Below are 26,567 nucleotides of genomic sequence, written 5' to 3'. Positions count from 1 at the left end.
CCCCCCTTTGTTCAGGGACACATTATTCAATTTATATTAGTCACATGTCTGTGGAACTTGTTCAATTTATGTCTCAGTTGTTGAATCTTGTTATGTTCATAAAAATATTTACACGTTACGTTTGCTGAAAATAAACGCAGTTGACAGTGAGATGACGTTTCTTTTTTTGCTGAGTTTATGTTCAATGTTTCTTTTGAAAAAAATATTTTAAAAAGGTAATAGTTTCACGTCCATTTTAAATGAGAGCTCAGCTCATGTAACAGGATTGACCTTAAAATCAGGGACAGACGTAAATTAATCACTAATCACATTAAATAAATAATAATCTTCAGAAATGACTGTCAAAGCAACAAAATAACTAGGTCTTTACAATGATGGTGAAATTGTGGGGTTAAGTGGGTTAAAACCTCAGATGTAAAGTTTAGGGGACCTGCATGGTTCTGGTACAAGTTTCAAATGAAATTTTAGCTTATAAATGCCTGTGGCCACTGTAGATCGAAATGGCTTGCATTGAGCGGTAGCCCTGATTCTCACGGGCACAGGAGTATATCTTTAATGCCTGTGTCGAGTAAACTCCGCCTGTGGAGTAGGATGTGAAATCTGACACCACTTGAAGCTGGGATGTCCCTCCTACCATTTCATTTGCTCCTCCGACTGTCCAACTCCTGGCTGAACCCTATGTCACAGCCACTGACTAATGGTGCTTTCAAGACAACTGGGAACTCAAAGAAGTAAAAAAAAAAGGTCAAATCATGACGTCAGTGATCTTCAGGTCGGAAAGTCTGAGCTCTAGAAAGATGCTTGAGCTTCCAACTTGGAATTCCGAGTGTTCAAAACAATTTTTCCCAGTTGGAGCTTGTTTTTTTCCCAGAGTTCCCAGTTGTATTGAACTTAATAAAGTCAGATATTTCTGAGCAAAGCACATGCCAGCAATCCTTACATCTGTAGCAAAGGCAGTACAGTAGACAGGCTAAGGCTGCTTCTCCAATAGAAATCCCTGATCACACTTGTAGGCGATGTCATGTTGACGTTGGCTAGCTAAGCTCATGCGTAGAAACACATCATCGGGTGTAACTGGCGTCTCGTGCCAAACTGCGCATGTATAGGCCATCAACTCAAATGCACTCCTTCAATATAAAGTATTTTTTGACGAAAATGAAAACGTATCAGTTTGTCACTTTCACAAGGTTCAACTACTTAAGACATTGGCTCGAATCTAGGTTGTGCCTTTAGATTTCGAGAAAATTAACAACTAAGGAAGAATATTCACTCAAACCCCTAAACCCGGCCTGGTCTGTTTCACAAGCGTTCCAGGAAGTCTCACAATGTTGCTCCTCTGGGTTTAGAAACTGTGTCGGTAGAGCAGCAGGAGAGAGTGGTTTTGTTACTCTAGCACAGGGTTGGGCAACTTTGATGGGGGTGGGGGCCACAAAAAATCTGAACTCATGAGGGGCCGCAAAACATTTTAGTGACCCCCCTCTTGACAGTGGAGAGACCTTTTTTTGTTGTTGTTGCAATTCTGCACATTTTACCATGGGCCATAGAGAAAATGTTGCCATTTTAAGGCACGTTTGCTGCAAGAGGCAGAGAAGAAAAAGTGCAGTTTTTAATATGATATCTGCTTGAGAGTGACTGACAAAATCAATGTGGGAGCCCCGGTCGGTAATTCGACCATGATTAGGGCTACTACAGGTAGATAGCTGGCTGCTATACTAATTTACCAATCTAAAAATGGTTAGCTGACATGGGCTAATTGAGTGACTACATTGCAGAATAATAGTGAATACATCAAATCTATGAAATAACACACATGGAATCATGTAGTAACAAAAAAACTGTTAAACAAATCAAAATATATTTTACATTTTAGATTCTTCAAAGTAGCCACCCTTTGCCTTGATGACAGCTTTGAACACTCTTGGCATTCACTCAACCAGTTTCACCTGGAATGCTTTTCAATTAACAGGTGTGCCTTGTTAAAAGTTAATTTGTGGAACATATGCTGAGCACTTGTTGGCTGCTTTTCCTTCACTCTGCGGTCCAACTCATCCCAAACCATCTCAAATGGGTTGAGGTCGGGTGATTGTGGAGGCCATGTCATCTGATGCAGCACTCCATCACTCTCCTTCTTGGTCAAATAGCCCATTGGGTCATTTTCCTGTTGAAAAAAATTCCCACGAAGCGCAAAGCAGATGGGATGGCGTATCGCTGCAGAATACTGTGGTTGCCATGCTGGTTAAGTGTGCCTTGAATTCTAAATAAATCACACACAGTGTCACTAGCAAAGATCCCCCACACCATCACACCACCTCCTCCATGCTTCATGGTGGGAACCACACATGCGGAGATCATCCGTTCACCTACTCTGCGTCTCACAAAGACACGGCGGTTGGAGCCAAAAATCTCAAATTTGGACTCATCAGACAGAAGGACAGATTTCCACCGGTCTAATGTCCATTGCTCGTGTTCCTTGGCCCAAGGAAGTCTCTTCTTCTTATTGGTGTCCTTTAGTAGTGGTTTCCTTGCAGCAATTCGACCATGATGGCCTGATTCATGCAGTCTCCTGTGAACAGTTGATGTTGAGATGTGTCTGTTACTTGAACTCTGTGAAGCATTTATTTGGGCTGCAATTTCTGAGGCTGGTAATTGTAATGAACTTATCCTCTGCAGCAGAGGTAACTCTGGGTCTTCCTTTCCTGTGGCGGTCCTCATGAGAGCCAGTTTCATCATAGTGCTTGATGGTTTTTGTGACAGCACTTGAAGAAACTTTCAAAGTTCTTGAATTTTCCATATTGACTGACCTTCATGTCTTAAAGTAATGATGGACTGTCATTTCTCTTAGCTTATTTTAGCTGTTCTTGCCATAATATGGACTTGGTCTTTTACCTAAGAGGGATATCTTCTGTATACCACCCCCTACCTTGTCACAACACAACTGACTGGCTCAAATGCATTAAGAAAATATATTCCACAAATTAACTTTTAACAAGGCACACCTGTTAATTGAAAAGCATTCCAGGTGAATACCTCATGAAGCTGGTTAAGAGGATGCCAAGAGTGCGCAAAGCTGTCATCAAGGCAAAGGGTGGCTACTTTGAAGAAACTCAAATATAAAATATATTTTGATTTAACACTTTCTTGGTTACTGCATGATTCAATATGTGTTATTTCATAGTTTTGATGGCTTCACTATTATTCTACAATGTAGAAAATAGTAAAAATAAAGAAAAACCCTTGAATGAGTACTGTATATATCTTGTTTTTGGGATATTGATCCGAGGGCCATTAAAAGGGCGACCGTCCCTGCTCTAGTGCATTCACAGATTGATTAAAAGCCAACTTTATCAAAGTAATGTAAAATAATGAATAGATGTGTAATGTTCACAGTGGTGGGGGCAGACATTTTGATCAAGAAAGACCTTTTAGAAAATATGCATATTTTCTCGAACACTAAACATACCAATATGTATTTTACAGTTATAAGGTGAAATCTTAGTCATTTTATTATTTGATTACACTATATTTAGAAAGCATATAAGTCATTTCAAGCTGTATTCATACAGTTTTGTTGAAGAAGAAATATTTCATGTTTTCATATTTTTATCATATTTGTACTGTGTACTTGAGCTTGTGTCCTCAAAACTGACTACACCTTAGCAATTTATAATTATTTTTTACCAGAAATGTGAGATTTTAACCTTTTTTTGGAGTATGCAGAATTACTAGTTATGGTTTATGTCCCTCTTATGATAAATAATTACTTTTGAGGATTACATTATTTATATAGATTATGTTTAGTTACATTTAACTGGTTCAAATCTTGTCGTGGAAATTACCACCAGGGAGTCATAGTCAAACTCAAATGAATCATTCTTTATTATCAGCAAGTTGGAGAGGTTCCAACAAACTTAATGCACCATAGTACACATCTGTCAGGAGCTCTGCCGGGGCAGTCCCATTAGTTCTCTTATATACGGCTATACAAAAAACTTACATAGGCATGGTTCATAGGGTTGGTTCCTGCATGTGGCTGGCACCGTCTCCTACCTAAATTTATAGAACTTATTCTGGGCATTCTGACAAAAAGTCTGAAGAGGGGAACCGTATCCCCCTCATATCTCTACCCAGCACCTATAGGAACCAATGATTGTATGAGTCAAGAAGTACAATTAAAGGCTATCGCTTCAGACAAAAAAACATTCTGGTATACTCCCTCCTCTTATCACTCTGTGATAATTATTATTACATTTTATTCATTTGGTTATTGCTTAAACTATCAAAATACATCATTATAAGTAAACAAAATTAACGCATGAAAACCACAGACACTTTCAAACCCTTCATTCTGGGTTGTACACTCCAACTAGTAACTGATCCTTATTCCATACCCCTTACTTGTAAAACCATTGCAGTAGAATGTTTTAACTTAAGACCTTCATTTCATACAGTTACACATATGCTTGATTACACAATTTCATTTATGGATTCTGGCTTTTGACTTTGTTAAATTATCCAACCCAAATTTAAAATAACAGTCCCTTCTGCGTCGCGTTGAGTCTATCACTCGAATTTAAGACCCTCAATTTAGTACACACTGGCAGAATGTAAATTTACAGACAGGGAAATAAATATACAGCATGCACTACTAACATTGACATACATTATATTCATCTTATATTTCTAGCATTACATTTTCTCATCCCGGGCCCCATTTGTCCCTGTGTTAATGACAAGACGGTATCGCAATGCATTTTTTGTATAAATTACTATACATTTTGCAGTGTGCAGACCTCCACAATCAACCTGATACCCCAAATAAAGCTTTTTGGACAAGCATAAATCAATTACAGGCACACTTGACCACCCCCCTCCTTCCCGGCACTCATTCTTCTGGCGTTTCTTCATTTTCTTCTTCAAATAGTGTTTCAGTTTGTCCTCTCAATGGCACATGTTCAAAGTGGATGGCCCTTGATAATGTCCCGATTCCAATATCTGGGAATAATCAGATTTTTCCCAAGCAGACAAATCTCTCACCTGAGCTGCCACCACCATCCTTTATGGTGCATTAAGTCTTGTCCATTTTCCGACCAGTACACCAGCAGCATGAGAGAAGTTTGGACGGGATCTCTTCATACACACTCCACGTGGACTCATGCTGCCCTCCTGAGAGAAAAGGCAGTTGATAGCTTCGACTGGATGCTGTGTACAGGTTGCTGGCTCGGACTCAGGTAGAAGTGGTGAAGAACAGGGCCATAGTGAACGCCATTAGGTTAGAGGGGGTGAGGCTCACACTGTTCTCGGTCGAATTAACCCTTCCATGCATCTAGAAACCATCTATGGTCACCTACGCCATAACCCCGAGAGAGGACAAACCAGAAAAACAGTTGAGGGCATTTCTGATTCAGGAAATCCAGAGAAACTATTTACTGTTTGACAAATTATTACTACTACCAATATTCTTAATACAAATTTCAAAGACAAAATCTCAAAGAGAATAACAACACACTGTTGAAACCAAATTGGCTTATACTCCCCTATCACATTGGAGACATCACCGCAGAGGGGCACTTCATTTAATGTAACAGCCCAGCTAACAAAAATGTTCCAACAACTTTGGAGAACATTCCCTTAAGAGTCTCAGTAGACCATTAACTAATGTTTTCATAGGAATGTTCCCGTTATGTGCAAGGAATGCTTCCAAGAAACCATTTCATTAATGTCAAATAGAACTTACCCAGAATGTGGTAATTTAAGATATGTTCTAGACATGCTTCATGGGAATGTTGTAAGAACATTCAATAAATCAAATTCATTTTTAAAGCCTTTTTTACATCAGCCAATGTCACAAAGTGCCTTACAGAAACCCAGCATAAAACCCCAAACTCCAAGGAATGCAGATGTAGAAGCACGGTTGCTAGGAAAAACTCCCTAGAAAGCCCGGAACCTAGAAAGAAACCTAGAGAGGAACCAGGCTATGACGGGTGGCCAGTTCTCTTCTGGCTGTGTCGGATGGAGATTATAACAGAACATGGCCAAGATGTTCAAATGTTCAAAGATGACCAGCAGAGTCAGATAATAATAATCACAGTGGTTGTAGAGGGTGCAACAGGTCAGCACCTCAGGAGTAAATGTCAGTTGGCTTTTCATAGCCGATCATTCAGAGTTAGAGACAGCAGGTGCAGTAGAGAGAGAGTCCAAAACAGCAGGTCCGGGACAAGGTAGCACGTCCAGTGAACAGGTCTGGGTTCCATAGCCGCAGGCAGAACAGTTGAAACTAGAGCAGCAGCATGACCAGGTGGACTGGGGACAGCAAGGAGTCATCAGGCCAGGTAGTCCTGAGTCATGGTCCTAGGGCTCAGGTCCTCTGAGAGAAGAGAGATTTAGAGGGAGCATACTTAAATTCACACAGGACACCGGATAAGACATGAGAAATACTCCAGATATAACAGACTGACCCTAGCCCCCCGACACATAAACTATTGCACTGAAGTAATATGATCACATTCTTGGTTCTAGTCAAGATTCTAGCAGCCGTGTTTAGCACTAACTGAAGTTTATTTAGTGCTTTATCCGGGTAACCATAAAGTAGAGCATTGCAGTAGTCTAATCTAGAAGTGACAAAAGCATGGATGAATTTTTCTGCATTTTTGGACAGAAAGTTTCAGATTTTTGCAATGTTACAAAGATGGAAAAAAGCTGTCCTTGAAATATGCTTGATTAGTTCGTCAAAAGAGAGATCAGGGTCCATAGTAATGCCAAGGTTTTATTTGAGACGACTGTACAACCATCAAGATTAATTGTCAGATCCAACAGAGGATCTCTTTGTTTCTTGGGACCTAGAACTAGCATCTCTGTTTTGTAAGAGTTTAAAAGTAAACAATTTGCCGCCATCCACTTCCTTATGTCTGAAACACAGGCTTCCAGGGAGGGCAATTTTGGGGCTTCACCATGTTTCATCGAAATGTACAGCTGTGTATCGTCCGCATAGCAGTGAAAGTTAACATTATGTTTCCGAATGACATCACCATGAGGTAAAATATATGGTGAAAACAATAGTGGTCCTAAAACGGAACCTTGAGGAACACCGAAATTTACAGTTGATTTGTCAGAAGACAAACCCTCCACAGAGACAAACTGATATCTTAACGACAGATAAGATATAAACCAGGCCAGAACTTGTCCATGTAGACCAATTTGGATTTCCAATCTCTCCAAAAGAATGTGGTGATCGATGGTATCAAAAGCAGCACTAAGGTTAAGGAGCACGAGGACAGATGGAGAGCCTTGGTTTGACGCCATTAAAAGGTCATTTACCACCTTCACGAGTGCAGTCTCGGTGCTGTGATGTGGTCTAAAACCAGACTGAAGCGTTTCGTATACATTGTTTGTCTTCAGGAAGGCAGTGAGTTGATACACAAATGTTCTTGCAACATTCCCATGAAACGTGTCTAGAACATTAATATCTTATGTTCTGAGAACATGGCAACCATGTTCTGTGTATGTTTGGTGGGACGTTGATGGAATATTCTCCTAACCCACAGAAAACTGGACACATGAATGTTCTTGCAATGTTCTCATGAAACGTGTCTAGAACATTAACATTGTATATTTTTAGAATGTGGTAACCAGGTTCTGGGTATATTCTGTTTGACATTAAGGGAATGTTCTAACTAAGGCCAAAACATGCTAAAAAGGTTCTCTGAAGGTTTATGCTAACATAGATAGAATGTTCCCTTAACTAACGGAAAACTGGACACAAACATTAGGGGAACATTACAGGTAACATTACAACAACGATCTCTCTACAATTTGTAAGTCGCTCTGGATAAGAGCGTCTGCTAAATGACTTAAATGTAAATGTAAATGTAATTGTTAGCTGGGAGGCTTTTAAAGTTCAATATTCTTGCACAATTTCTACTTAAAATATCGTAGGGAAGCAAAATGTACTCTATTTGTGTAACAACCCACAAACTGTTGTGCTTGTAGACTCGAGAGGAAAGTAAAAGAGGTAAGTGCACGTCTTTCCATTTTGACAATACATAAGTGAATAATCTCCATCATTAGATAAAACCATGGTCTCAGGTCAGTAACTTCACTCAACAACACATATGGCCAAGACTGAGCTAACATTATCAGCCCTGTAAGGCTTAGAGAAAATGGTCAAACTAAGACATGCGGGGTGGGGGTATGCTATGTGCCCTATAGCCTTACTACTTGTGCCAAGAAGAGTTCATTCTTTGGCCAGATAGGATCCAGGGACCAGTCCTGACATGCCGTTTCTCTTCACAGTCCACCAGCCATCCATATCTTGTTCAATGACCACAACCGTCTCCCCTGCAAACATGGACAGCTCGTCCTCACCCTAGAAATGGACAAAGCCGGGTTAGGCAAGTTGTGGTTCAAATGTAACAGAAACGCGAATCCACTCATTCTTAGTGTAGGCCTATATGCTGAATGCAGGCATATAGAGTGTCAGAATATTCTGACCTGAGCCTCATAGTCATACAGAGCCTGGTACTCCTCTCTGCTCTCTGAGATGGTTGGCTGCACTTGCTGAAATCCAGGAATGGAGGCGTACACTCCATCTGATGTGTTGGCTAAGGATTACACAAAGGCAAGCAGATTAATCAGTTATTTGGTCAAGCCACTGGCAGTTTGAAACCTCATTACTACCTCTATTAACTGAACTGAAAAAGTAAGCCCATGTGATGTAGTGTCAGACCCTGCTTAATATTGCTGAAACAGGTACTTTTATGCGAAGGGACAGTCACCCGTAGCGGCGGTGGCAGAAAGCTGACGTTTCTGTTTTTTAGGGATACGGTATTTTTAACCTAACTTCCGTTTCCCCTGAAAAACAGAAGTGGGAACTCCGCTCAGGCGTCTTTCTAGGCCTGCTACGTTAGGTTAAAACCTCTTGAAGCTAAGGGGCAGAATTCTTATGTTTGGAAAAATAACGTTCCCAATGTAAGCTGCCTATTTCTCAGGTTCAGATACTAGAATATGCATATAATTGACAGAGTAGGATAGAAAACACTCTAAAGTTTCCAAAACTGTCAAAATATTGTCTGTGAGTATAACAGAACTGATTTTGCAMGCGAAAACCTGAGGAAATCCAACCCGGAKGTGACTCTTATTTTGAAAAATCACTGTTCCATTGCCTGCCTTTCYMCCATTTAAAGGGATATCAARCAGATTCCRTTTCCAATGGCTTCCTCAMMGTGTGAACAGTCTTTAGACATAGTTTCAAGCTTTTATTKTGAAKAATMAGCGAGATTTATCAAAACGRMTCAGTGGATAGACGGATGTCCTTACATTAGTTCATGCGCTCGACACTGGTTGCTCGACATTTTCTTTCTCTCCAGTATTGAATAGTTTACAGTCCGGTTGAAATATTATCGATTATTGATGTTAATCAACCTGAGGATTGATTATTAAAAACGTTTGACATGTTTCTACGAACTTTACGGATACTATTTTGAATTTTCGTCAAGCCTTGATGACCTGCCTAAGGCTGTGGAATAGTGAACATAACGCGCCAAACAAATGGAGTTTTTTTTAATATAAAAAATAATCTTTATCGAACAAAAGGAACATTTATTGTGTAACTGGGAGTCTCGTGAGTGCAAACATCCGAAGATCATCAAAGGTAAGCAATTCATTTTATTGCTTTTCTGGCTTTCGTGACCAATATACAATGCTGCTAGGTGTTCTTAATGTTTTGTCTAGTGATCGATAAACTCAAACAAACGCTTGGATTGCTTTCGCTGTAAAGCATATTTTCAAAATCTGACACGACAGGTGGATTAACAACAAGCTAAGCTGTGTTTTGCTATATTGCACTTGTGATTTCATGAATATAAATATTTGTAGCAATTTTTTTTGAATTTGGCACTCTGCAATTCAGCGGTTGTTTACGAAAATGATCCCGCTAAAGGGATCCGTGCGTCAAGAAGTTAAGGGACAGTTGACCTGCAATTAGATGGATGTTTGTGCCCCCTGGTGGTCAAGTAAAATAGATGGAAAACCTGCACGATAAAGTTATGGGCTACTACTGTTTCCAAATTATGAGTGGAACAAGACTTTTCCCTTTTAGATAACACAATGCATTGTTATAAGGGAACATAGAAAAAAACATACATCACAATCCTCTTCGTCTCTGTTTTTACCTGACAAGTAACAATGTAATGACAGTGGAAAAACATATCCCTGACCCTGTCCACAAAATGGTTTCTATTGACAGTCCTACACACAATGAAAAGTACCACACTTACTGTATTTACACTGAACAAAAATATAAACACAACAACATGCAACAATGTCAAAGATTTTACTGAGTTACAGTTCATATAAGGAAATCAGTCAATTGAAATAGATTCATTAGGCCCTACTCTATGGATTTCACATTACTGGGAATACAGATATGCATCTGTTGGTCACATATGCCTTTAAAAAAAATGGTAAAGGCGTGGATTAGAAAATCAGTCAGTATCATTTGCCTCATGCAGCGCGACACTACTCCTTCGCATAGAGTTGATCAGGCTGTTGATTGTGGCCTGTGGCCTTGTCCCACTCCTCTTCAATGGCTGTGCGAAGTTGCTGGATATTGGCGGAACTGGAACACGCTGCCGTACATGTTGATCCAGAGCATCCCAAACATGCTCAATGGGTGACATGATTGGTGAGTATGCAAGCCATGGAAGAACTGGGACATTTTCAGCTTCCAGGAATTGTGTACAGATCCTTGCGACATCGGGCCATGCATTATCATGCTGAAACATGAGGTGATGGTGGCGGATGAATGGCACGACAATATGCCTCAGGATCTTGTCCGGTATATTTCTGCATTCAAATTGCCATCGATAAAATGCAATTGTGTTTGTTGTCCGTAGCTTAAGCCTGCCGATACCATGACCACATGGACACCATGGGGCACTCTGTTCACAACGTTGACATCAGCAAACTGCTCGTCCACACGACACCATACACGTTGTCTGCCATCTGCCCGGTACAGTTGAAACCGGGATTCATCCGTGAAGAGCTCAATTATCCAGCGTGCCAGTGGCCATCGAAGGTGAGCATTTGCCCACTGAAGTTGGTTACGATACCGAACTGCAGTTAAGTCAAGACCCTGGTGAGGATGACGAGCACGCAGATAAGCTTCCCTGAGATGGTTTCTGACAGTTTGTGCAGAAATTCTTCGGTTGTGCAAACCCACAGTTTCATCAGCTGTCTGAGTGGCTGGTCTCAGACGATCCCGCAGTTGAAGAAGCCAGATGTGGAGGTCCTGGGTTGGCGTGGATACACATGGACTGCGGTTGTGAGGCCGGTTGGGTGCCAAATTCTCTAAAACAACATTGGAGATGGCTTATGGTAGAGAAATTAACATGACACTATCTGGGAACAGCTCTGGTGGACATTCCTGCAGTCAGCATGCCAATTGCACACTCCCTCAAAACTTGAGACATCTATGGCACTGTGTTGTGTGACAAAACTGCACAATATAAAGTGACCTTTTATTTTACCCAGCACAAGGTGCACCTGTGTAATGATCATGCTGTTTAATCAGCTTCTTGATATGCCACACCTGTCAAGTGTATGGATTATCTTGGCAAAGGAGAAATGCTCACTGACGGGGATATAAACAAATTTGTGCAAAGTTGAGTGAAATAAGCTTTTTGTGCGTATGGAACATTTCTGGGATCTTTTATTTCAGCTCATGAAACATGGGACCAACATTTTACATGTTGCATTTATATTTTTGTTCAGTGTAGTTACAGTAATTTTAGCAGCATACATACCAGTAGGTGGTGCTAGTGGCTGTGAACCGTCATTGACGTTTGTTTTAGAGCCAGCCGATGAGTTCCCTTGCAAAAGGTTTGAAAACCTAAAAGTAATTCAACAGAACTTGTTTTGTTTCACATTGTAAAGATGTTGTTTTGATGGTTACATTATTTCAAATACGCATTCTTGTAGTGCAACAACAGAAAATCTTTATAAGTGTCTCTAACCTCTTCATAACTCCTCCTACAAAGCAGGCACTGCCATTGCTGTCTGTCGAGGGCTCCCTCTCATAATAGTTCTCAAACACAATGGGAGCTGGGAAGAAACCACAGGCATTCAGCAAAGCAAACTCACCAAAGGCCTAAGTAAAATGTGTATCACAGAAAGGTGGGTGCACTGCAAAGTGCAAACAAAGGGGGAACACATTATTTCTCCATGTGGCCACATACAGTGCCTTGCAAAAGTATTCAGACCCCTTGGATTTTTTCACATTTTATTGTGTTACAAAGTGGGATTAAAATTGATTTAATTGTACTTTTTGTCAACAATCTACACAAAACGGTATTTTTATATATTTGAAAATAAAGAATTCATGACTAAAATAGTCATTGCATAAGTATTCAGCCCCTTTATTTAGGCAAGCCTAAATGAGTTCAGAAGTAAAATTTGGCTCAACAGATCACAAAATAAGTTACATGGGGATCTATTTTCAGATGGCGTTAAGGCGGCACGAGTGTCAAACACATGTTAGTTTGCAATTTTGTCATGTAAAAACTGGAACACAGGCATTTTCCAGCTCTAACTCCAGGTTTGGCAATTTACCTGTCTTATATCAACTCGCTTGCACTCAGCTAAGCACAGACAATATCCTAGAGGAAAACCTGCTTCACACCAGAGACTGGAAGAGGAATTCCCCTTTCAGCAGGCCAATAACCTACAACACAAGGCCAAATCTACACTGGAGTTGCTTACAAAGAAGACAGTGAATGTTCCTGAGTGGCCAAGTTATAGTTTTGACTTAAATCTACTTGAAAATCTATGGCAAGTTTTGAAAATTGCTCTATAGCCATGATCCCCAACATCTTGACAGAGCTTGAAGAATTTTGAAAACAATAATGGGCAAATATTGCACAATCCAGATGTTCAAAACTCTTATAGACTTATCCAACAAGCCTCACAACTGTAATCGATGCCAAAGGTGTTTATAACGTGTGTTGACTCAGGGAGCTGAATACTTATGCAACGACTATATTTTAGTTATGTTTTCATTATTATATATATATATATGTATTTTTTTATTCTTCCACTTTATTCTTCCATTCTTCCACATTACAGCGTATTTTGTTTAGATTGTTGACATTTAAAAAATAAAAATAAACAATTTTAATTCCACATTGTAACACAATAAAATGTGAAGAATCCAAGGTGTCTGAATACACACTCTATTCTCATCAATATTTGACTAAGTTGACATTTGAAAAGTTCAGAGATAATATTGAAATGTTCAGACCTGGAACATATTCATGTACACAAACCAGGAAACTGGACAGGTGGTGTACTTACCTGGTGGACTTGAGCCAGTGCTTTTCATCTCAACAAAGCAGTCATTGTCTGCCGTGATGTCACACAGTTCTAGAGTTTTCCTCACTTCTTCATAACACTGAAAGTACATTTTGGGCACGGCTTAAACACATTAAATTGGCTTTCTTTGTTAACTACTAATCAGCTCTACAGCCCAGTTATAGTCTAGTAGTTATTTAAGCTCCTATATGGTACAGTCAATACAAATTCTGTATATTGTCTTACATACTGGATTACAATACAACATGGTAAGGGAAGACAAACTTCACCAACCTCATCATCTTTGACACATTGCATTGAGAATTGGTTACAGTGGACCCAGATGGCATTCCTCAGGATGTTGATACGATCTCCCTCCTGCTGCTGAAAGACCTGCAAACCAAATTTCTATTGTATGATTCATCTGTATTGGATGGACATCCCCTTTTTACAACAATCTGTGAACCAGCAGCTAGTCTGATAGCAAATATTTACGTCATTTAAGAAAAGTTTGTCTCATCGTACTGTTCAATCCAACTTAAATTCTTTCCTAGGACTAACATCAGAATATGGCTTAATGTACCTCACAAGTACTCTCGTGTGTAGTTTCCCATTCTTGACGAATCTTGTCTAGCTGTTCAATATTTGACATGTATTGTTTTTCTGCAGACAAAGAAGAAAAGGTGGTACTCAGATAATACACAGTCCTTTATGTTTCTCTCATCTCACCTTTTATTCATTTTTTATATTACAAAACATACACATACAAACGAAAGTATACAGAGACACACAAACATCAACGACATTACACCTGCCCAGACCCACCTGCTCCCTCACACCCTCCATCTCCAGCGCCCGCATCACTCTCCGCCACATGGCCGCAAACTGCACCATTTTGTTTCTCTCGGTCACCCACACACTTTCAACATTTAGATAATAAAAAATGTTGACCTTTCCATTGTGTTGACGGAAGATTGGTTGATTTCCAGTTTAAGTATACACTTTTTTTCAAGATGATTGACAAGAAAAGTATTGTCCAACCCATCGGGTATCTCACTGCATCCTCATATGCCATGTCTTTAAATATGCAGACAGACGGAATAAAAGTAAATTCACCACATTGTAATATTTCTGACTGCCAACTGTCTAACTCCGCCCAAAACTTTTGGACTTCATAGCTTTCTACACCTGCATTGCTTGCTGTTTGGGGTTTAGGCTGAGTTTCTGTACAGCACTTTTAGATATCAGCTAATGTAAGAAGGGCTTAATAAATAAATTTGATTTGATTCCCAGAAGGCAAGGATTTTTGAGTCATTGTTAGTTTTACATTTAAGACATGACTGCCGTTGTGCTATAGAATTTGTGAATTTTGTCTCACGTAATAAATTCTATACATTAATTTATACTGGATTAACCCTACATTTTTGTTAACTGTAATTTCATTAGTTATGTGCCAACATTCCCTCCAACTTGTGCCAATACCAGTTATTTTGAAGTCTTAGTTCCAATAGTTTATATTTTTTTCTAAGAGATTGTCAGTTGTACATGTTTCCTTTAATGACTCCTATGCTGGAATAATTTTTTAAGGTTCAGTGGAGGGAACAATATCTATGGCCTTTCGAAATATCATCTGCACATTAGAAGCCAATTCCAAAATTACTTGATGAAATAGGAACTGAAGTCATTGATGAAATAGGAACTGAAGTCATTGTACAACAGTTCATTTCTGTTAAATCTCAGCAATATGGTGATGAAAGGGAAACAAAACCAAGCTGTCAAATCATGCTGTGGCTTCTCAGCAATCTTGATTTCGAGGATCTTTAATTAGCCAAGTCATATACTGCCTTTATTCGTAGTATTTAAATAAAAAAATTGGAAAAGATAGGAGCTCACTAGCCTAGTATCCCTTACCTGCCTCTCCTGCTGCCTCCCTGCACTGCTTAGACTTGTTGTGCACCTGCAAACGAACAGGAATGTTACTGTGACTGGGAGGAAACCATTGCATAAATGTCAGTACTAAAGAGTATGGAAATGATCTTACAATTACATAATTGGAAATCCTTTAGTACGTCTTTAAAGAGGAAATGATAGAACAGAATTTCTATTTCAACACTCAGGTGAAGAGGAAAGTTGCGGTAATCTTCATGAACAAGGGTTTTACTTAATGCCCCACACAGCAACAGTGCAGAATGGGTGTTTCCATTCACTCTATGATGAAAGTCCAACATCCTCTGCAATACACATCCTTTGTAATTATTCAAACAACTCAAAGCATGTACAGACTGAACATAAAGTATTTGTCGGTCAATCTTACACAAGTACTCAGAGGGAGTACTAATTTCATACAACTTAATTGTCTATTTCTAAGCCTTGTTCCCATTGTCAGGTAAGTAGATGTGTTGTCCAGTGTGGACGGGAAGAGTAAAGTGATTTACCCTCTCAGCCTGCTTGGGTGTGGTGGTAGCTACACTGATCATCCTCTCAGCAACTTGCTCTGCCTCATCCGCCTCTCTGCACCTCTGGTCATAAGTTCTCTTAGACTGGGAGGGAAAGAACACACAGAAAGGGAACTTGTCTGGTTTACAATACTACACAATGTACATACCTCCAATTATTAGATACTGACAGCTATTATTATTTGAAACTTTACAGGAAGTTGCTGCAAGATGAGGAACAAAATACAATTGAGAGCGAGAGATGCATGTGTAAGCAGAGAGACTAAGATAAAACAAACAAAGCAGGATTTGCTAAGCCGAGAGTTAAGATGTTTCAGAGGCGCTCCCTCGGCTTGCCACAGAATTCACACATCCACTACAAGACCAAAGATATCTGGACACCTGCTCGTCGAACATCTCATTCCATTCTGGGAAGGCTCGCAGTCTGCGTTTCCTATTCATCCCAAATGTGTTTGATGGAGTGGAGGTCAGGGTTCTATGCAAGCCAGTCAAGTTCTTCCACACCGATCTTGACAAACCATTTCTGTATGGCCTTCGCTTTGTGCACGAGGGCATTGTCATGCTGAAACAGTAAAGGCCCTTACCCAAACTGTTGCCACAAATTGGAAGCACAGAATCGTATAGAATGTCATTGTATGCTGTAATGTTAAGATTTCCCATCACTGGAACTAAGGAGCCAAGCCCGAACCATGAAAAACAGCTCCAGATCATTATTCCTCCTCCACCAAACTTTACAATTGGCACTATGGTAGTGATGTCCTGGCATCTGCCAAACCCAGATTAGTCCGTCGGACTGCCAGATGGTGAAGCGTGATTCATCACTCCAGAGAACGCGTTTCCACTGCTCCAGAATCCAATGGCGGCAAGCTTTACACCACTCCAGCCGACACTCATTGCGCATGGTGATCTTAGGCTTCTGTGTGGCTGCTCGGCCATAGAAACCCATTTCATGAAGCTCTTGACGAACAGTTTTTGTGCTGACGTTGCTTCCAGAGGCAGTTTGGAACMCGGTAGTGATTGTTGCAATCGAGGACAGGCGATTTTTACACGATATGCACTTCAGCACTTGGCGGTCCCGTTCTGTGAGCTTGTGTGGCCTACCACTTTGCGGCTGAGCTGTTGTTGCTCCTAGACGTTTCCACTTCACAATAACAGCACTTACAGTTGACTGGGGCAGCTCTGGCAGAAATTTGACGAACTGACTTGTTGGAAAGGAGGCATCCTATGACGATGCCACCTTAAAAGTCACTGAGTGCTTCAGTAAGGCCATTCTACTGCCAATGTTTGTCTATGTAGCTTGCATGGCTGTGTGCTCAATTGTATACACCAGTCAGCAATGGGTGTGGCTGAAATAGTCAAATCCACTAATTTGTCCACATACACTATACAGTTGAAGTTGTAAGTTTACATAAACATAGGCTAGAGTCATTAAAACTAGTTTTTCAACCACTCCATAAATTTCTTGTTAACAAACAACAAAGAATTGTTTACAGACAGATTATTTCACTTATAATTCACTGTATCACAATTCCAGTGAGTCAGAAGTTTACATATACTGTTGACTGTGCCTTTAAACAGCTTGGAAAATTCCAGAAAATTATGTCATGGCTTTAGAAGCTTTTGTTAGGCTAATTGACATCATTTGAGTCAATTGGAGGTGTACCTGTGGATGTATTTCAAGGCCTACCTTCAAACTCAGTGTCTCTTTGCTTGACATCATGGGAAAATCCAAAGATGTTTTTTTTTTTTTTTTTTAGACCTCCACAAGTCTGGTTCATCCTTGGGAGCAATTTCCAAACACCTGAAGGTACCACTCTCATCTGTACAAACAATAGTACGCAAGTATAAACACCATGGGACCACGCAGCCGTCATACCGCTCAGGAAGGAGACACGTTCTGTCTCCTAGAGATGAACGTACTTTGGTGCGAAAAGTGCAAATCAATCCCAGAACAACAGCAAAGGACCTTGTGAAGATGCTGGAGGAAACCGGTACAAAAGTATCTATTTCCACAGTAAAATGAGTCCCATATCGACATAACCTGAAATGCCGCTCAACAAGGAAGAAGCCACTGCTCCAAAACCGCCATAAAAAAGCCAGACTACGGTTTGCAACTGCACATGGGGACAAAGATCGTACTTTTTGGAGAAAAAGTCCTCTGGTCTGATGAAACAAAAATAGATCTGTTTGGCCATAATGACCATCCTTATGTTTGGAGAAAAAAGGGGGAGGCTTGCAAGCCAAAGAACACCATCCCAACCGTGAAGCACGGGGGTGGCAGCATCATGTTGTGGGGGTGCTTTGCTGCAGGAGGGACTGGTGCACTTCACAAAATAGATGGCATCGTGAGGTAGGAAAATTATGTGGATATATTGAAGCAACATCTCAAGACATCAGTCAGTAAGTTAATGCTTGGTCGCAAACGGGTCTTCCAAATAGACAATGACCCTAAGCATACTTCCAAAGTTGTGGCAAAATGGCTTAAGGAGAACAAAACAAAGCCCTGACCTCAATCCATAGAAAATTTGTGGGCAGAACTGAAAAAGTGTGTGCGAGCAAGGAGGCGTTCAAACCTGACTCAGTTACACCAGCTCTGTCAGGAGAAATGGGCCAAAATTCCCCCAACTATTGTGGGAAGCTTGTAGACGGCTATCCTAAACGTTTGACCCAAGTTAAACAATTTAAAGGCAATGCTACCAAATACTAATTGAGTGTATGTAAACTTCTGACCCACTGGGAATGTGATGAAAGAAATAAAAGCTGAAATAAATAATTCTCTCTACTATTATTCTGACATTTCACATTCTTCAAATAAAGTGGTGATCCTAACTGACCTATTTTTACTAGGATTAAATGTCAGGAATTGTGAAAAACTGAGCTTAAATGTATTTGGCTAAGGTGTATGTGAACTTCCGACTTCAACTGCATATACAAAAATATCTACAGTACATATTGTGCACTCACATTTACACTAAAGCTTGTTAGACCTCTACACTCTTTCCACAGCTCGTCTTTCTCTTCCACCCTCTCTCACAACGCTTGACTTTAATGGCCCTCCATGTTTCCATTTTTATCTGTATGCGCTTGGTGGTGTGCCTTATATGTTTTGTGTATATAACCAATTTACTTACCAGCATATAGAAAAACCTTAAGGTTTTCTTGAACCATACTAACCAAAGGTTCTTTGTAAGTAAAGCTAAAATAACCCTGACACATTGTGCCCTACCTACCACAGACAAACATAACTATAAGGTTCAGGGTTTGACGTCACACAAACAAGCATACAGATAAAGAAATGAAGATGGTTTCTGGTAGGAACTGTGCTCACCTCCATTGTTTTCTTGTATAAAGACACCTTTATCTTCTGAACCTTGTCCATGATGCCTTCAAACTGAGACAGAGGAAAGTATACTGTGACTGACGCACAAATTGCTGATTAATTACAGATCAATAGTGGATGTCTGTCCTTTATCATGGAAAACAGCAAATGGTTATGAACATTTGATATCAAAGTATATGAATTAATCATACAACATATGTAGATATTCACCACTATGAGCTAACAATAGATTGTCTTTAGACATGCAGTTCCAAGAACATGACCTGAGATACTAACTTACAGAAATCTATGTACTGTATCTCACTACAGTGTTTAGGTGGGACAACTCAAACCGTCCAGTGATTCTGGAAACATTATAGGGTGATTATAGTAGCCACATTACTTCACTGTCTGTCAGATAGAAGTAAAAACTCCTGTGCAATTTCCTCATGTGGGTGAATACTATAAAAGGTCAAACCAAAACCTTTTTTCTCTGCTCTTTCTGTCGCTCCCTGAACTGTTCCATCCTCTTGACCTCTTCCTTTAACACCCCAGACAGTTGTATGTGTAGGTTCCCAATGTTCTCAATTTCTACAAAACATGAGATTTGACAACATTACAAATCTGGGATGAAGTAGCGTGCCGCTGACAGATGTTGCAACTGCATAGCTAACAGGTGGACAATTGTGTTCTACTTACGGACTTTGAGTTGGTCAAGGGATGCTTTCAAAGTGCTGTGAAAAGAAGATAACTGTGAGAATGTGCAGATACATTCATTTCACACACACACCTCTCTCTCTTTCCACCAAAAAGTAAGGCATTTAGTTTCCATGAATCCTGAGAGCAGAGCCACTCACTTGATCTCACAGAGTCCCCCTGCCTTGCGTGCAATCATCACCAACTCTTTGCCATATCTCTCTTCAGCAGATGCCCTACCCAATGGAAACACAATATTTCTTAATTTATAATTGTGGCCTAATATAATTTCATACACAATATAGGAAACACTTTGCTGACAACAATTACCTCATCTTCAAGAGCTCCTCCATATCTTTGCACATCCGTCGACCCTCACAGAGTCTCTGGATGAGAGCCTCATATCCCACATTACTGATGAAATCCACTCCCTACAACAATACAGAATCATACCATTATCTTAGCAACCTCAAATAATATGTTTTAATATAAAGGTCCAAAGAAAGTCATTTTCAAAAAATAGATGCAACAAAGCAACTATTAATCTTTCAGCCACAGCCTTTATTGACACTTATCCAGCTTTGTGGTGTTTGGCAAAACAAAATGATTTAATGGATGCTGTGTACATAATAGTATTGAATGCCAGTGCAGGTGAAAGTCATAAACATGTTATATGATACATCACCTTCAGTGGGGTTGTTGCTGGGCCCACACTGTATCACTCATACCTTACAGTACATACCACCCAGTTACCACAGGAAAACAACCATAAACAGTAGTTGGTCATCACGTACTTACCAGTATCAGAAATTATTCCACTGTCAACCACCTTATGTATCAACAGCAAACAATTGAATGTGTTCTGTTAGCGGAACTTTGGCTTATGCATGATTGTGTACTATGTGAAGTCCAAAATAAATAAATAGATGTAGAATACAGATTGTCAAATACTGGTATTTGTATTACACAATTATTATACAATATCAAACATAATTCAATACCAAAAATATTTAATACAAAGTAATAAGAAAACATGTACAATAAGTGAATGAATTTCATGTGTTCATTTTCATTTGCAAAGGTTAGAAGGGGATTATGGTACTGAGCCTGCAATGCAAATCAACCCAGAAGTTGTCTGTGGCTTTGTAGTTCTGACAATGCATCACAGTCAGAAGATAGAAAACAGAAAGAGTGGGGAGCCTGGCCTGTTCACGGTTGGGTTCGTTTTAAAGGAAGCTCAGCAGGAAAGGCTTATCACGCTTACCGACATGCTGAAAAGAGCAATCCAGCTAAGATAATGAGCTACACCCAAGTTGTGTAGAACATTTGTCAGCGACTATTTTACAAAAATGGGGCCTAGTTATTTAGATAAATTACATAATACACCAGTACATGTATTATTCCACACACTGAAGAGCAAGTTTCCACAAAAAGAATTACTAATACATTTCTTAAACATAGCTTCTGAAAAAAAGTTTTTGTCAAGAAATTGGCTGAGGCCATAAAACAAACACATTTGTAAAGACTACAATCTGAGAGCCAATGAGAAATACTATGGTTAATTTAGTAAAGTACTGCCTCTGAAGCGGGTATTATGTCTTAGGTGTTATGTCATCACAAAAACATAACGGCAGGTAGCCTAGTGGTTAAGAGCGTTGGGCCAGTAACCGAAAGATCGCTGATTCAGATCCCTGAGCTAACAAGGTAAAAATCTGTCGATGTTCCTTTGAGAAATGCAGTTAACCCACTGTTCCACGGTAGGTCGTCATTGTAAATAAGAATTTGTTCTTAACTGACTTGCCTATAAAGGTTACATTTAAAAAATAATAATACAAAAATTGCCTTTGTGCAGTGCATTTCTAAAAATAACCTTAACCTATCTTAACCATAGAGATCATATAGATTGAGCATCAAAGTAGTTAGTCAGTATGTTAAAGTAACTCACCCAAAATACATCTTTGAATTGTAAAGTCATCTCAGCAATAGACCAAATATAATATACTCTGCGAGTGGATTCAGTAAAGAAAGCACTGATGGTTGTCAAAGCCAGTTAAAATGTACACACAGGAAACCCCCAGCTGGTACACAGGGCTTGGTTCACTAGTTTGACTCAAATGAGGAAGTGTTTTGGTGTGGTGTCAGCTACCACATACAGCCTACATCTAAGATAACATTTACGTTGGTTGTTATTTGATAGATACTGTAAGTACATGCTTTTGGGCATCTTTCTAAATATGTTTTCGATAAGTGATCATTCAAGAAACCCATCCTGCTCTAAAGTACATTAATAGACATTCTAAAGCAGGAAAGTGAACTCAAAATTTACAAACCATTCTGTCTATCATAACAATGTGTACACTGATATTTCTGATCAATTTGATGTTATTTTAATGGGCAATACATTCTCTTTTCTTTTTTACCTGAGTTTAAATGTTTGTCAGAATCTGTATCAATCTTCTTCACGATTCCCATCATTTTTTTCCTTTGCTCAGCTGGACTATTTAAAAAAAAAAGTAATCTCTGTCCTAAAACCCAAGTGGAGAGATAGCGAATATGACTGGAAAAGATTATTCAGATGAAGAAAAAAATGAAAACCTCAGTTCCCAGCAGAACAGTGGTTTTCAACCAGGAGTACTGGGACCCCTGGGGGTATTTGTCCTATCCACAGGAGATACTTCAGAAAACTCATGAGACCATAGGGTTACTGGTAAAATGCACATGAGGGGGTACTTTAGGGGTACTCTAGGCAGAGTAAAATTCAGTTGGTGGTACAGTCCAAAAAAGGTTGGGTACCACTGCATGTCATGCTCAGTGCTGGTGGACACATAATGTTCTTCATGATTGTGGGAGCTCTTTCCAAAGGCAAAGTGCATCACAAGCAATGCAATGGTTAAAACTGCATATTTCATCTATGAAGAAGGAAAAATGCATAATGTTACAGTAATGTTTGCATCTTTTGTAAGCTTAAAGAAGTATACAGCTTTAGAATTATTATATACTGTAATATGTTGCCTGATTCTACACTACTATGAAAAAGTGAAGACTAGCGCCACCTGGTGGTGGACATTGAAGAGAGTGAGTTGGGAGTAGGGGCAAAAACAATGCATACAGTAGATACTGTAGCTAGCTATACCAAACACAGGAGGCTGGTGGCACCTTAATTGGTGAGGACAGGCTCGTGGTAAATGTCTGGAGCGGAATGATATCAAATACATTAAACACATGAGCTGTGTTCGAACACCCATACTAACATACTTTATACTACATAATTAATGAGTATATACTACATACTAAACTCAGCAAAAAAAGAAAGCTGAACATAAACTGAACAAGTTCCACAGACATGTGACTAACAGAAAGTGAATAATGTGTCCCTGAACAAAGGGGGGGGGGGGGGGGGGGTCAAAATCAAAAGTAACAGTCAGTATCTGGTGGCCACCACCTGCATTAAATACTGCAGTGCATCTCCTCCTCATGGACTGCACCAGGTTTGCCAGTTCTTGCTGTGAGATGTTACCCCCCCTCTTCCACCAAGGCACCTGCACGTTCCCGGACATTTCTGGGGGGGAATGGCCCTAGCCCTCACCCTCCGATCCAGCAGGTCCCAGATCCGGGATCTTCGCTGGCCATGGCAGAACATTGACATTCCTGTCTTGCAGGAAATCACTCACAGAACGAGCAGTATGGCTGGTGGCATTGTCATGCTGGAGGGTCATGTCAAGATGAGACTGCAGGAAGGGTACCACATGAGGGAGGAGGATGTCTTCCCTGTAACGCACAGCGTTGAGATTGCCTGCAATGACAACAAGCTCAGTCCGATGATGCTGTAACACACCGCTCCAGACCATGACGGACCATCCACCTCCAAAGCGATCCCGCTCCTGAGTACAGGCCTCGGTGTAACGCTCATTCCTTCGACGATAAACGCGAATCCGACCATCACCCCTGGTGACACAAAACCGCGCCTCATCAGTGAAGAGCACTTTTACCAGTCCTGTCTAGTCCAGCGACGATGGGTTTGTGCCCATAGGCGACATAGGCGACATTGTTGCCAGTGATGTCTGGTGAGGACCTGCCTTACAACAGGCCTACAAGCCCTCAGTCCAGCCTCTCTCAGCCTATTGCGGACAGTCTGAGCACTGATGGAGGGATTGTGCGTTCCTGGTGTAACTCGGGTAGTTGTTGTTGCCATCCTGTTAGCTGTCCCGCAGGTGTTATGTTCAGATGTACCGATCCTGTGCAGGTGTTGTTTCACGTGGTCTGCCACTGCGAGGACGATCAGCTGTCCGTCCTGTCTCCCTGTAGCGCTGTCTTAGGGGTCTCACAGTACGGACATTGCAAGTCATTGCGCTGGCCACATCTGCAGTCCTCATGCCTCCTTGCAGCATGCTTAAAGCATGTTCACGTAGATGAGCAGGGACCCTGGGCATCTTTCTTAAGGTGTTTTTCAGAGTCAGTAGAAAGGCCTCTTTAGTGTCCTAAGTTTTGATAACTGTGATCTTAATTGCCTACCGTCTGTAAGCTGTTAGTGTCTTAATGACCATTCCACAGGTGCATGTTCATTAATTGTTTATGGTTCTTTGAACAAGCATGGGAAACAGTGTTTAAACCCTTTACAATGAAGATCTGTGAAGTTATTTGGATTTTTACGAATTATCTTTGAAAGACTGGGTCCTGAAAAAGGGACGTTTCTTTTTTTGCTGAGTCTATATGGTCATTTTAGTATACTGCATGCGAACAGTATCCTTTCAGCGCTTCTTCTGTCTACCGGAAGTTGATGCTGTTGCTATGCAACTTCTTGCTAGCTCGTGGTAATGTCTGGAGCGGAATGGTATCAAATCCATCGAACACATGAGCTGTGTTCGAATACCTATACTAACATACTTTACACTACATAATTACTGAGTATATTCTACATACTGTAGCAACCCGCACAGACCCACGTAGGTTGTGTTGTCCTTACCAGTACCCAGTGTTCGCGGGGTTCGACATGCCAATCAACCTGCTATCTGCCAATCACGGGAATGCCTGGAATGTTCTGATGCCGGGCATCCTGGCGGTTGGCGGGGGATGGAGCATTGGAAGTTAAGACCAGGTTTAGCCTTTGTTCTCTCTCTTATGTCTGGCCTTAACAAGAGAAGGTCACAGTTGGCTTGTGGGTTATCTTTCATGTATTTGGCGTGGGCTACGGCAAACAGTAGCCTGTTTAAAGTTGGGTTAATAAACCGTCAATTCGTAAACTCAAACCTCTGTCTGGACAATTGTTCCTTTATGATCTAGTCAGGTCATTACAATACTATTAAGTCATTTTAGTATAGTGCAAAGAAACAGTATCCATTCAGTTGAGTGTACTTGCACTTCTTCTGTCTACTGGAACTTTTTGCTAGCATAGCTAACAAATTACTAGCTGGACATCTTACGACTTCATTAGCAATGTCCATTGACAACGCACAATGACTATACCACTTAGCTAAGCATGACGTGAATAATCAAGTCAATAAACGTTGGGTAGTTAGTTAGCATAGTTAATATACTGTCAAGTTCGATGTATTAGTAGCCAACTAACGTAAAGTAGCTAGCTAACATACTGGTACAGACAAGCAACTACTGTAATGATATGTTATGTGGTTCGTAAGGTTAGTGTAGCAAACAAATTGTCAGCCAACGTAACGTAACATATTTCAAAAGTCATTACTTTATACCATTGGATAACATTTTCTTAACATTTGTCATAATTAGTTAAAGCAATGAATTTGTATCCTCTCTCTTTCGGACTTCAGCTGCATATTTCCCTCCATTTTCTTCAAATCTGAAAAAGTTGTGAAGTCACGCCCATTTTCTGAAGAATTGCATTATGGGCCCTAAAGCATGGAAATATTCAACCTTTATTTAACTAGGGAAGTCAGTTAAGAACAAATTCTTATTTACAATGACAGGCCTACCACTGCTTAACCCGGACGACGCTGGGCCAATTGTGCACCACCTTATGGGACTCCCTATCACGGCTGGTTGTGATATAATCCGGGATCGAACCCGGGTCTGTAGTGATGCCTTTAGCACTGCGATACTGTGCCACTCGTATCTACTGCTTGTATATTTCGTATTTTGGCAAATGTAGTAAGAATCCGGGAACTTTGGGCATACTAACTATATCCATACCATGACCAATAAACATACTACATACTCAATTTGTCACAAGTAGTAAGGTTAGTGCAGTTAGTATGAGTATTTGAATACAGCTATGGTTTCCATGTGGTTGATGCCATTCCATTTGCTCCAGCCTTTTATGAGCCATCCTCCCCTCAGCAGCGTCCACTGATACTAAAGTTTGGTTGACAGTCATTGAGCCAAAAAACGATGTGCCTACACTTAATACTAGGATATTGCTTGGCTAGGATGATAAGGCTCCGAATTTCCATGAAATACATGATTTGGTGACAATTCTGAAGTCAGACGCGTTAGCTACAGGCGACCGCCTGGCAATCTGTAGGAATAATTATCGTAAACAAACCTTTGCGTGCTCCAATTCGAACAGTTTGGGTAAATATTTGGGCAATAATGATGAGGATGACAAGACGTAAACATCGACCTGACAAAAAATGTAGTTTCTTGTTTTTATCCCGCCCATTTACTTGGTTGCCATGGTTGAATGTTTAACTCCCACCGGGGTAGCCCGAATAATGAGCTTTGTGATTGGTTTGTATTTCTTCAGTTACCACCAAACCAATTCATGATTGGATATCCTATATGTCTGT

The 26,567-nt window shown here is 40.3% G+C and overlaps 1 protein-coding gene across 2 annotated transcripts; it reads right to left on the bottom strand.

Annotated features, from left to right (window-relative positions):
- Nucleotides 1-5,852: 5,852 nt before the first annotated feature.
- LOC111962416 (proline-serine-threonine phosphatase-interacting protein 1-like) lies at nucleotides 5,853-26,404 on the bottom strand. 2 transcript variants are annotated; one of them, XM_023985494.2, is made up of 16 exons: nucleotides 26,324-26,404; nucleotides 20,143-20,243; nucleotides 19,974-20,048; nucleotides 19,816-19,850; nucleotides 19,601-19,707; nucleotides 19,126-19,188; nucleotides 15,777-15,881; nucleotides 15,253-15,298; nucleotides 13,925-14,004; nucleotides 13,636-13,734; nucleotides 13,345-13,441; nucleotides 12,009-12,096; nucleotides 11,799-11,884; nucleotides 8,488-8,597; nucleotides 8,212-8,362; nucleotides 5,853-6,364 (listed from the first exon to the last, which is right to left on the bottom strand). In XM_023985494.2, the coding sequence occupies exons 2-15, from the start codon at nucleotides 20,175-20,177 to the stop codon at nucleotides 8,231-8,233; spliced, it is 1,158 nt and encodes a 385-aa protein (XP_023841262.1). In that variant the 5' UTR covers nucleotides 20,178-20,243; nucleotides 26,324-26,404; the 3' UTR covers nucleotides 5,853-6,364; nucleotides 8,212-8,230. The 2 variants fall into 2 exon arrangements, with proteins under 2 accessions (XP_023841262.1, XP_023841261.1); XM_023985493.2 differs by lacking the exon at nucleotides 26,324-26,404 and adding an exon at nucleotides 21,758-21,883.
- Nucleotides 26,405-26,567: the final 163 nt, after the last annotated feature.

Source organism: Salvelinus sp. IW2-2015, linkage group LG4q.1:29 (assembly GCF_002910315.2).
Source record: "Salvelinus sp. IW2-2015 linkage group LG4q.1:29, ASM291031v2, whole genome shotgun sequence".
Lineage (NCBI taxonomy): Eukaryota > Metazoa > Chordata > Actinopteri > Salmoniformes > Salmonidae > Salvelinus > Salvelinus sp. IW2-2015.
The sequence above is the reverse complement of the archived record's forward strand: the minus strand, read 5'-3'. Positions and strand labels throughout refer to the sequence as shown.

Bases quoted from the DNA above. Each gene is read 5' to 3' on its own strand.
- LOC111962416 (XM_023985493.2), bottom strand. From the start codon at position 21,787: ATGACTTTACAATTCAAAGATGTATTTTGG. The intron at 15,882-19,125 runs GTGAGCACAGTT...TTTCCCTCCCAG, and splicing joins TATACAAGAAAACAATGGAG to TCTAAGAGAACTTATGACCA. The intron at 13,442-13,635 runs GTTGGTGAAGTT...ATGTACTTTCAG, and splicing joins AATGTGTCAAAGATGATGAG to TGTTATGAAGAAGTGAGGAA.